This window comes from Herpailurus yagouaroundi, unplaced genomic scaffold (genome assembly GCF_014898765.1).
Source record: "Herpailurus yagouaroundi ecotype Mexico unplaced genomic scaffold, PumYag 165, whole genome shotgun sequence".
Lineage (NCBI taxonomy): Eukaryota > Metazoa > Chordata > Mammalia > Carnivora > Felidae > Herpailurus > Herpailurus yagouaroundi.
Window position 1 is genome coordinate 30,398,401 of NW_024412406.1, and position 12,518 is coordinate 30,410,918.

At 42.6% G+C, this 12,518-nt stretch overlaps 1 protein-coding gene across 1 annotated transcript in view; it reads left to right on the forward strand.

The window, feature by feature from the left end:
* PXDNL (peroxidasin like) overlaps positions 1-12,518 on the forward strand; it is a 430,785-nt gene that overhangs the window by 286,260 nt on the left and 132,007 nt on the right. Inside the window, exons 5-6 of the mRNA XM_040487847.1 lie at positions 8,804-8,875; positions 9,782-9,815. Of these exons, the coding sequence (XP_040343781.1) occupies positions 8,804-8,875; positions 9,782-9,815 (106 nt within the window). The remainder of the gene's footprint in view (positions 1-8,803; positions 8,876-9,781; positions 9,816-12,518) is intronic.

Sequence of the window (12,518 nt, forward strand, 5' to 3'; positions counted from 1 at the left end):
ATAATCAGGGTTGCAGACTTGCACGTAAGTGTCAGAACTCTACTGGACAGCCAGATGAGACTTGGAGGCAGGAGTGGGAGAGAGTGGTCTGGACTTCCCGTGCGGCTGGGGCGTCACTGTTCTGCAGAAAATGTTCACAGCCACAGGACTGGTTGACACTGAGTGTGGATGCAAAGTGGGAAGCCTGGGGACTGAGCCCTGGGCCTCCCGCACAGGAGGCTGGGTAAGAGAGAAGGAAACAGCAAAGGGATCGAGAAAGAGCGACCCTTCTGGAAAAAGAGGCACCAGTGTGGAAAGTACAGTGAGCAGGAGCGAGTTACCAGCGGGCTCAAATGTCATTGAAAAATCAAATTTCAACACCCGCTCTAGCAGTGACGATAAAACCGTACTGAACTTACCTTGCCAGCTGTAGTGACAACTCAAAATGTGCTCCTCTGTCTTTCTTTCGTATATTTCTGTGACATTTCAAAGTTGATCTTGCCTTTTACGGTAAGGAGAAAATTGAGGGCAAAATTTCAGAGACGTCTCCCTCGCCTTCCCGGCTACCAGGATCCTGTCGTGAATTGGTGCCAGCCTGGTTCACTGGGTCACTCTCTCAGCTCCGGTTTAAAGTGACGCCTTCCAATTGTGCATTGGTACCATCCAGTCCCTTCCGTCCTCTGCAGGGTCTTCCTTAACTTGCTTCTTTTAGTTCTTTCCTCCTCTCCTCTGGCACCCTTGTAATTGCTTCCCGCCATTTTGTTCTTCCCGGGCTCCGGAGTGTCTGTTCCACTCTCCAGTCCTTCAGTGTCTGCTCCATACAGCACCCAAAGTCACCACCACTGTTCCTGCTTAAAAAGCAAACCAGGCTTGAGGCACCCGGGCGGCTCAGTTGGTTAAGCATCTGACTCTTGACCTCAGCTCATTTCTTTATCTATCTCAGGGTCATGAGTTCGAGCCCCACTTTGGGCTTTACCCGATGGGCATGAAGCCTGCCTAAACAACAACAACAACAGAACACCAGGTTTATATCACTATACTGTGCGCCTGAAACTAATATAACACTGTAAAAAAATAATATAAAAACCAAACCAGTCTCCAGCTCAGCGTTTTGCAACCTCGGCAATGTTGACAGGAAGGGCCAGGTAATGTCGTGGGGGCCGTCCTGTGTTGAGGACTTGGAGTGACATCCCTGGCCCCTTCCCATTGGATGCCTGAAGGAGCACCTCCCCCAGCTGTGACAAACAAATATATCTTCACCGATCGCCAGATATTCCCCTGAGTTGTAGTTCCTCTCTCTCTCTCTCCAGCTAACTTCCAGTCTTTTGTTCACATTGCTACCCAAAGAATGTTTCTAAAATAAACATTTCACTAGGATTTCCATTTCTTTAAATCTTATAATGTGTCCTGATTACTTTCAGGATAAAGTTCAAACATCCTTGCTGAGTTTCTAGACTTCTGCAGGCACTTATGCCTCTGTCCAACTACTTCTGTTCTGGAAAAGAGCCTCGTGCTTTCACTCCTCTGTGCTTCACATATACTTGTCTTCTTGCTTCCTAAAACTGCCTTTCTTCTTTTGCATCTAGGTAAGTACAGCTTGTCTGTAAAAATTAGCTAAAGGGTCCTGTTCTCTGCACAACTCTTTAAATCTCTGTTGGATTCTTCCTATGCCCATGGCATTCCTTGTGATCATTATCATAATACATATCCTACTCAACTACGGTCATCGATTTCTTATCTTTTACCTCTAACCAGACTGGACTCTCTGAGAAGGTCAAGGATATTGTCTCACACTACAGAGGAACTCAAGAAAGCTTAGTCATGCTTTAATATGCTAAAGGATTGCAGAGAAGTAAAGTTATTTCTGACATGAGCAATCATTATGGTCATAGTGGAGACAGTACCATTTGAACTGCACCTAAATGGATGAGAAAACATTTTAAACACAGACACTGGTTTAACAAAAGGGAGATTCAAGAGGTGCTTGGGTGGGTCAGTCAGTTGATCTTTTGACTCTTGATTTCTGTTCAGGTCTTGATCCCAGGGTCATGGGGTTGAGCCCGCGTCCACCGCTGTGCTGAGCTGAGTGTGGAACCTCCTTGAGATTCTCTCGCTTCTCCTTCTTCCCTTGCTCTTTGTGCATGCTCACTTTCTCCCTCTCAAAATAAAATAAAATAAAATAAAATAAAAAAACATAAACAAATAAATAAATAAAAGGAGATCCAGACACAGGGAAATTGAAATTTGGTTAAAGGATGATTAGACTCATGTGAGGGAGGAAGGGAGTCACAAGTTGGCACGAGATCTTGGGAAACTTTGAATTCCAGCAGAAGAAAGTGGAGGGATATTAGGGACCCTAATAAGAGGCCGTTGTAATTAGCGCTTTTTTTCTGTAAGAGCTTTCAAACAATCCAATATAGTAGATTGGAAAGAAGAGGGTTGGTTTAGGTGGGCCATTTATAGCTATTAGTTCAGGAGAAAAGAAATAAAGACTGGAAATTGGACTATACCTAAACTGTTTTCGAAACATGACTTTTTCCGTAAGTATTCTAATTTAGGATTGGAATAACATTTTGAGGAATCTAGCTTGTACAGTAAAATTTTCAACTGGTTTTAACTGTTTAAGAATAAATATAATCCTTGTATAATAGATTTTGGTAAAGTAGACTATTATTGATTTCAGCACAGCATGCAAATAAGACACTAGAAAGCTTTTCTCTTGAACCTAATGGATTATGGTAATTCAGTCAATTTTTGTCTTTAAAACCAGTTAAAATAATTTACTGTGCTCTGAAATAAAGATCTCCGTTCAAATGCTTAATTAACTGCTAAACTGTATGAATAATTTATTGTTCTAACAGATCGTTCTGACTTGCTATTGTGCAATGAAGCTAGAAAATGCATAGTTTAGTCTCATCTGATTCGCATGGAAAGTTGGGAGTCACAGTGGTGCATCCAGCAGGCAAAAATTCTCTGGTACCTCTGGAGGCAGGGCACAGAAGATCTCCAAGTCAGCCCTCACCTCTGTGTGCCTTCTCTGAGGTCTGTCTTAGGTGCAGGATTGTTGAGGGCTTTATTTGAAACATCTCCTTTGCCCTATGCTCCCCGCACCTATTTCCTTAGCTTATGTTTTAGATAGACGTGTGCAAAATTATATACACAGACACACCCAGACTCACACACACGTCTGTGCAACTTCTGTCTCCCAGCAGCACTCCTTTTCTCTTCCTGAACTCAAGGCTTTTGAGGAAATAAAAGGTAGCTACTTTTTCCAAAAGGGTTGGGAACACTGAGCTTCCATTCTTTTTGACTGCGCAGTTAGAAACAGATAAATACAGTGTTCTCCTCTCCATCTCTGCTCTCACGTTAGAGTGGGGTTGCCAAGGTGATGGTATGGCACAGTGGATTTGTTTTTATGTGGCCCAGTGAGTTCGCACTAAAAGCTAAATCAAAACTAGCAACTTCTCTCCCCGAGAACCGCTCTTTCTCTCTTATGTCTGTTATTTTCGTTGTCATTCTCTGGCCGCATGTTCTTGCTCTGCTCTGCATGGTTTGTAAAACTTGGGAAGATTTTTGTTCTCATTTGGGCGGGCTAATACCTGCGGCTGGCTGTGTAAGTAAATATTTACTCAGAGCGGTCAAGTATGGTGTCCTTGCCCCCAGAAAATTGTGATTCTAAAACACCTCTTTGGAATGAGATGAATCCGGAAAGCCCCAGGAATCTGCTAGGTGTCCTCCAGGTTTGTTAGTGCCTACCGATTCTTTAAGGTTTTAGGAAACGCGATTAAACATACATTATTGCAGATGTCACAAAAGTCAGGCCTCTGTCAAAATTTGTCACGGTTCTTCCTCGAGAAAATGCAGTGCCCTTACAGGATGTTGAGCCAATATTAACTCAGAAAGTTCTCATTACGGTTCCTAAGCCAGTCCATCTTTTGTTTTACACACCCTAGAATGTACTAAGAGTTCCAGGTCTTAGCCTCTTCTTTGCAAAGTCAATGCTGTGCGAAACTACTGGCTGGTCATTCGTTCTTTCAGTGATCAACTGTATAGTGAGTATCTATCTATCTGTTAGGCCTGTGCTAGGAAACTGGGAATGTTGCAAATGAGCTTAAACCCAGTACGGTCTCTGTCTTCATGGAACTTAGAGTCTAGTGAGGGGAGGTAGACATGGATCAAAGAGTCACTCAGACTAGTATAAAATTGCAACCGTGCAGGGCAGTGAAAGCCTGCAAGAGGGGATTTGACAAGGAGCCCGGAGAAGGCTTCCTGGAGGAAATAACACAGTTGGGATCCGAACACGGAGTAGGAATTCAAGCAAAATGAGAAGGGAAAGGAAGGGGAAGACTGCACGAAGACCTTCGTGGGCAGGAGCGTGGCAAATACGAGAGCCCGGGAGAAGGCAAGAGTGCCGGGGTTGAGGTGGTGAAGGAGGGTGGGGTAAAAGGGAAAGATGGAAAGAATTGTCAGGTGAGATCATGAAGGGACTTGGCTCTGTTAGAGAGCTTTCTCTTCATTCTCATACTAATTGAAAACATTTAAGAGTTCTAACAAGTATTTGCAGAGGGAAGAGAGGAGAAAGATGTAGGTAGACCAGTTGAATACTTTCTGTGTTGCAGCACCTAAGGTCATGCCCTGGTCTAGTGTAGCGGTTAAAGGGGATGGGATAAATTCAAGAGATACTTAGAAGGCAAAATCAAAAGAATGAGGAGTTTGTGTAGGATATAGGGAATGAGGGAGGAAGGGTCAATCCTAGTTTTCTGACTTCGCACACTGATATGTGATGGTTCCTGTGCAGGCAACCGCACAGGAGAGCAGGTGGGTTGGAGGGCGACTACAACCCCGGCCGCAGACGTACTGGGTTTGTGACACCCATAGGATAGATAAGAAGCTAGGTGTCTGAATCCAAATCTTAGAGGTACAGCTGGAGGTATAATCTGGAAGCCTTTTCCATAGAGATAATTGGAGCCATGCATGTCGATGAAATTATCTAGGGAGGCTGTGTTTGAATAAACATGAAATGACAATGGTGGTAATTTTCTGTGTCTAAATTTGTGTCTTATTTGTGTCTAAATTTCTTTTCTTTTTAAAACCTTTCTTTAATGTTTATTTTTGAGAGAGAGAGAGAGAGAGCGCAAGCGCACACATGTGGGGAAGGGGCAGAGAGAGAGGGGGACAGAGGATCCAAAGCAGGCTCTGTGCAGACAGAGGAGAGCCCGATGCGGGGCTCAAACCCACAAACCGTGAGATCATGACCTGAGCTGAAGTCACTCAACGGACTGAGCCGCCCAGGTGCCCCCTGTGTCTAAATTCCTTGGAAGGATTCAAAACAAAATTCTGGTCGCTTCAAGTGATCATTCACCTTTATCTACCTACAAGAAGTGCTTGACAATGTCAGAATTTTCAACAGCCGAGGAAAAGTGAGGTTATATAAGAGAGGATAGACTTGCTATGTTATCACGTTGAGTAAAGAGTAAAAATCAAGCCTAAATACTTCTCTGACTGGGATAAAGCCATGGCATAAATCAACTAAGCCTAACAAAACATTGTACTGCTTTGAATTGGGTTAAAGTAAAAAAAAAAAAAAAATTGTTTTTTGAAAAAAATTATGTTAGGAAATTTGTTGAATCACATGGACAAAAACCTTAGACGTCTGTGCCACAATCAAACAGAATTCTCTTGGCTGTCTTACTTCCCTGCTAGGAATAAAATCTACTTTTGTGCATGTTTTCACATTCATTAGTAGTGAATTCAAATACTAGTTGCTTATCCTACTATATAGTGTATTAAATTGAAGTTCAGTAGAAAGTATGTGACCTGTAAGAGACCCGGGATGAATCTAGAATTGGGGAGATTTATTTTGGGGAAGTGTTCCTTGAATGGGGAATAAGCAGGGCTGTGGTTAGAAGGTTCTTAGTATTTGCATGTTGGAAAAGATTATGCATTTCTTATGAATCACTAAGTACACGTTGCAAAATAGAGAATAGTTAAATGTTAAAATCAGTATTTTTCAATTACTCTAATTACTGCAGCATACAAATCACAAAACCTATTGACAAAAAATGTAATTCTAGATTAGTCCTTCACATCACAGTAGCTACAGCACTGAACAGAATGTTGTACGTTATTTTAACTCTTAGATTGTCTCCCGGCCCTGATTTTAATTGGCTCAGGGCTCCCTACAGAAAGGGCTGTTCATCCTCGCTCATTCTTGTTCCCTCCTTTGTAGTTACCCGCGTTCCTGTGCGAGCTCTGGGACGCGTGTTTGACCCGCGATGCCGAGGGAAAGTGTTTGTGCTAAACTCCAGTTTTTACGTGGTGAAAATTCCAGTAAGGAAATTGTTCACGAGGAGTTTAAAAAGTAGGAAGGAAGAAAAATGAGGGCCTAGCTCACTCATGAACTGGAGTACTCACTTTCAGAATCTTCAAGTTGGCATTCAGGTGGCCAAAGGACAGACCTGGGCTTGGGGCCCCCTTCCCTGTGACTTGTTAGGGTGGGCCAGGACCTGGAATGAGATACTTTCCCTCAGTTCAGATCTCGACACCTTCCAGGAGAGGAAGGCACTCGTGTAGTGGGAACAGCAGCCAGGCACGCTGAGGAGTAGCCCCCGGGGGTGTTTGCGAGCACGATTTCGCTCCACGCGTGGCTTGGGTTTATTACTGATGAGCTCGTGACTGCCCCGCGTGGAGAAGACATTTCCCTCCTAGCGAAAGGCTTTGCTCCTGACCCGGGTGAATCAGGTCTCACTAGGCCATCTGTATGTGCTCTGCCTGTCTGCTGATCTGGGTGCAGCTGTTCCCTTGGCGACCAGACAGGCTGTTGGGCCCGTGTGAGAAGAGAAACCTGTGCCGAAACCGAACCGCGGTCCCAGCAGTTCCAAGCTGTGTGAAATTGAGTAAGTACCTTAACGTCTCTGTACCTCATTTTTCCCATTTAAATAATGGGGGTATTCATAGAACTCATCTCGGTGTAGCTGTGAGGATTTAAAATGACCAAATGCACGTAAAGTACGTAGAACAGTAAGTGTTTAGTGTTGTTACTATTACTGTTATTTAGTTCATGCTAAATCGGAAGCCCTGATCAGCGTTGATTCATATTCATTATGAAGCGTCCATTTGCATTCTGTTAGTGAGCACGGAATCCCAACCATGCGATACACGTTACTTGAAAGAAAAGTCCTGTGACAGACCCCTTTCCGAATCATTCTTCACTGCAGTCCCCGAGGCTCCTTCCTCCCACACCTGGTCTTACCCCCCAACACCCGATCCCGTCTCTTCCTTCTCGAAGTCTCCTAGGCTCTACCTCCTCGAAGTCTCCTAGGCTCTACCTCTGGCACTGGGCGCTAGACCAATTACGGAAGTCATGATTTTCGGGAGGGCAGTGTGTGGTGGGTGGGTGAGTGTGTATGTGTCACATAAAGGAACAAAGACAAGGCTGTTTTATGCAAATATTAAGGCAATTATGTCACACGGTGTCACTGTTGTAGCTTTTATAATTAGTGGAACCCTCGGAAGGAATATGGCGACCACCAGCCAAGAGGCCAAATTTCACAGGGTGCAGGGTTGGCTCCCGGATCCAACCCAGCACAGTCGGCAGTGATTGTTCCTTTCCAACTGCAACCTTTTCATTCTGTTGTAATTATCATGCTTTTACGCTGCTGTCTGAAGTGCTCATCCTATGAGAATGATTTTATAAGAAAGGAGCCTGGGAACGATGTAGTGGTGTCTCTTTTCCTTAAGAATCTTTTTTTCTTCGTTCAGAAGTAGTTCCAACTGTGATTAAATAAATCTATTTAAGTGTAAACATGCAAAATGTAAAGCTTCTCTTCCTGTGTCCTCCCTTCAAGTCACATCCCTTTCTGCTGACTAAGTGCAATTTATTGCGTTCTTCCGTCAGGACATAATTCAGTGTGAGACTCGGTGTGTCCTTTCTTGTGGTGACTTTTGTGTTTGCGGTGCTTTCCTGGGGGAAATTCACTGTAGACTGCTGTACGCGACTGTTGGTTTCATTTTGACGACTTGAAAAGGCTGTGTTTAGAAGTCGGGTGCAAGGTGACTATTTAAATTAGAAGTCAAGTGCAAGGTGAATATTTCAGTTAGGAGTCGGGTGCAAGGTGAGTAATGAAGTATGCGGCCTTAGCAGTGGATCTAAGACTTGCTTTGCGGAGTCCTCTGCTTTGAAGGCTTGTTTCTCCATTTCCTCACAGAGTTTCTGAGAGAAAGGGAAACCTTTCTGTCGTCAGCTGTGCTGCTTTGTTACTCTGAGAGACGCCTTTCTGAAATGGCCGCTTTGGAAACATCCACTGGGTTGATTGCATAGAGGGGTACCAAGGACAGAGAAGGTCTAGTTCTAAAGGGATTAAAAAAGACACATTACTTTTTGTATATCCTCTGGCATAATTAATTCATTTCAAATATTCATATTAATACAGTGTGTCGTTCCTTGTTCTCTCTAGACTGGAACATTCCCTCTATCCTGAAATGTAATAAGCATGTGGTCACTTGTAACGTGTCTTCTTCTGATTCCAATCTTAATTATTATTCTAGCTTCACTTTAAAAATTTTAAGGAGTAGAAGAGGAACTTCACCAACACGTAGCATCTTTCTGTTCAAGAGCGCTACCCAAGAAAAGGGGTAACATACTGCTTCTGGATGTGCTTCCTATCGGTTCCCGGTTGGAATGTCCGGTTTTTAGGACCAAAACTGTAGAGCAGAGGGGACTTGAGATGCTTCAGAGCTGAATTTCAGCCGAGGCTATTGTTAATTTCTCATTTTATTTTACTTACCAGCACGCAAAATAACCAACTTGTTTTGTGCCTTGCAGCTATATTCACTTCAACCAAATAGAAACGCTACAGCCGGAGACCTTTGGAGACCTTGTGAAATTAGAAAGACTGTAAGTGTTGACTGTTTCCACGTCCTTTGCTTCTGCTTTACTTCTGTTGTTTATATGTGTTGACTGCCCGGGAGATCAGGACATTTTGTTGTAAGCCTAAGAAGCAGGACCTGCGCCTTTGTGCTATAAGATACAGTCACTGTGAGACAGTCTATAGTTTGAAATCCATGGAGAAAAGATGAATCACCCAATTAAAAATAGGGCAAAAGCGATCAGCAACATTGTGCGAAGGAGGTAAAACCACTTTGAAAATCTGAGGCAGAATTGACCACAGGTAACCATACACGGGCCCTGTGACCTATCGATCAGTCCCACTTCTGCTTCTAGACACAACAGATGTGCACCAGGAGGCACATTCTGGAATGTTTACGGCAGCATCGCTTCTAACCCCTCCACCCTAGAACTGACGCAAGCACCTGACAACCAAAGAAGAGAAATATAGATTGTCGCGTATTCGTAACCCAGGAGACTCTACAGCACATACGAGTCTCAGAAGCGTTCTGAAACAAACAAACAAAAAAATCAAACATCGAAAATCGCATAGTCTGATTTTGTTTTTAGGAGAAATTCAAAAACAGCAGAAACATGCATGGTAGCTAGAAGTTAGACAGTGGTTATCTTTGGAGAGAAGGAAGTGATGGGGGACAGCAGGAGGGGGCTTCTTCAGTGCTGACAGTTCTGTCTTTATCTGTTTTCCCTGGATGGTAACTACACAGCTGCATTCACTTTTGGGGAAGTCATCGTGCTTACACCATGGTGTGCACACACTTCCAGACGAATGTTATATTTAATACAGCTTTATGCGATGACAGTAACAAACCCAGAGGACACTTGGACAGCCTTCTCTTGTGTTGTCTTTTACTGGATTGGGATGCTCTAACCCTGAATCTCTTCTGTCCCTTACAGTACCAAACTGATTGTGATTTTAGTAGAAGATATGGTATTTTTTTTAAGAATAAAAAAATGCAGAATGACAGAGCTGCACTGAATCAGGAATCTGTTTGAATTAAATATATTGGGAAAAAATTGGAAATTAGGAGTTTGTAGGTTCTGAAAAGGATGCCCTTTCATAGGGATACAGGAAATAGACCCTTAAAATGGAATGATAAAGAGAGCTAATCAACTGCTTTTCCCATGCCATTACTCTAACCTTATCTGCATATGGAAGTACGGGAATTGTAATGCATGAACTTGCCTTGTTTGGATTTGTGTGTTTGTTTTGCTGAAGGAATGAAACGGAGGAGAGGGAACTGGGTAGGAAAGCGTTCTGTACCCCTTTCTTGTTCTACCAGCTGTGAGCAGTGAGTGAGTTCCGCCTTGGCAGATTTCTCCTTCTCAAATACTAGACTGAGGGAGGACAGGCTTCCCTCTTTAGTTGCCCCTCCACACAAAATCCATTACTTTTCTTCTGTCCTGTAATTTTTTTCCCCTTAGCGTTTTTTTTGCCACAATCTCTTATCTGTTGGTGACCTTTCACATTCTGTCCTCTTGACTGGTATGGATTTATTTATTGTATTGGCCATCTGGGCTATTATTTCAGTAGAGTTCTGAAAGAGAATGAGGCAAATTCGTATGCCTAGCCCACTATTTTGAGTCAGCATTCTTCTGCCTATAACTTTGAAGCATTTGTTGAAATGACATTTTAAATGTTAAAATTAAATGATCGTATTAAGGTATTTCTCACTCTAAACAAATTCAGGCTGACTTTGCCTGTAACCACACGTCTGCAAGTAATGTGCATTCAGCAGCAGCGGCAGCAAGAGGAAATCTAGAATAGTTCTTTATTTATAGGCTTTGATAAAAGCCCCCATGTGTTGCATTCATAAATAGCAACCCCTACCACTTGTGTGGAACGTTCTTTTCAGTGGAGGCATGATGCCAACGCAGACAAGTGAAGACCTGTGTCTTCATCTTTTCTATGAAGAGGAGAATTACTTTGAAAATCCTGGCCCTTTACCAAAGTTAGATTTTTCTCCAGTAGATACAACTTCTCTTTAAACAGTCATAAACTATGTATTATTACATCACCAAGCAAAAGACTCTATATGCATTTGGTGAAGCCACATGGATTTAAACCGGTAATTGAGAGCTTGATGCACAGGTAGAAGATTGCAGTCATGCCTCTGGTGAAGTGTACAGAATTCTGATTTTCTGTCTAATAATTCACGGTTGCTATGGAAGAATGATACCGTTTCTCCCCAGTGCCACTGGCCAATTGCACAGTGGTGAGATCTTGAACGTTCTTCATAAAGCTGGCTCCTTGTATTTATTTTTTACGTTCATACTGACCTCGGCAAGCCATAGTTTGTATTTCGCCTGCTTTTTGTTTGGAATCTTTAGTGAATCTGTCTTTAAAAAATGGGGAAAAGAGATCAAGAGGAAGAAAAGCTTGATATTCTGTATCCATAAAGAACATTCACGGTGACTGAGCATACATTTGGTTTTATTGGTTTGGGGAGAATACCAGTTTGATACAACATCACACTAGATGCTTTACGGAGTCAACCGGCCTGGAAAAATGTCTTCTTTCTCAGGCATGCACCTCACTAAAGCCAAGGCTTTCTCAAGAAGCTTTCTCAAGGTGTTAGGAGCTGAACAGGAGGTTTTCTCTACTTCTTAGAAGGCTCTTGGATTTCCAATGGATATATCTTTAAACGCTAACGTTAATTTCAGGCAGAAGATACACTTTTCTCTCCTCAGAACATTAATGTTGAAAAAAAACCCTCATTCATGGCTTGGCTTGTTTGATAGCATGTATATTTCTGTCACAGCAAAGAGATCAGTCTTTGGATCAATTCCAGTCCAATGGATACTGCTGATGTTTTTAATCAAGTGTCTTTAACGGAAAACATCAGCGGCAAATAATTAGACAAACTTTCCAATACAGGAGGAGGTGCTTTTTAGGACTTGTTGGGACTAAAGCGGTCAAAGTGATACTTCCACAAGCAGAACTCAACACATCATCTGCAAAGGCATTTTGAAGATTAACTTCAGGGAAGTTGGAAAGAAGAAAGAAAAGGCGGCACAGGCATGCGTCATCGCACCCCTGCTACACAGGACTGCTGAAATAGTGCTTCTGTTTTAGTGCCGTCACTGACATAGTAGTCTAGGAATTCTCTAATAACAGTAATTATAATAATAGTAGCCCCATTTTATAGACAAAGGAACAAATAGTTACAGAAATAACAAGTGGTGATAACACCTGATTCGGGAAGCCCAGTAATATGTAAGACATAAACTAATGTTGAAATGACAGCAATTTGGACATTTTCATCACTGTACAAAATTAAGGAAAATTGTTGACAGTGATTTTTCTTTTTCTTTTTCTTTTTTTTTTGGCTTTTTAAAAAATTTCTTTATTTGGATTTTTTTTTTAATTTATATATGAAATTTATTGTCAAATTGGTTTCCATACATCACCCAGTGCTCATCCCAAAAGGTGCCCTCCTCAATACCCATCACCCACCCTCTCCTCCCTCCCACCCCCCATCAACCCTCAGTTTGCTCTCAGTTCTCAACAGTCTCTTATGCTTTGGCTCTCTCCCACTCTAACCTCTTTTTTTTTTTTTCCTTCCCCTCCCCCATGGGTTCCTGTTAAGTTTCTCAGGATCCACATAAGAGTGAAACCATATGGTATCTGTCT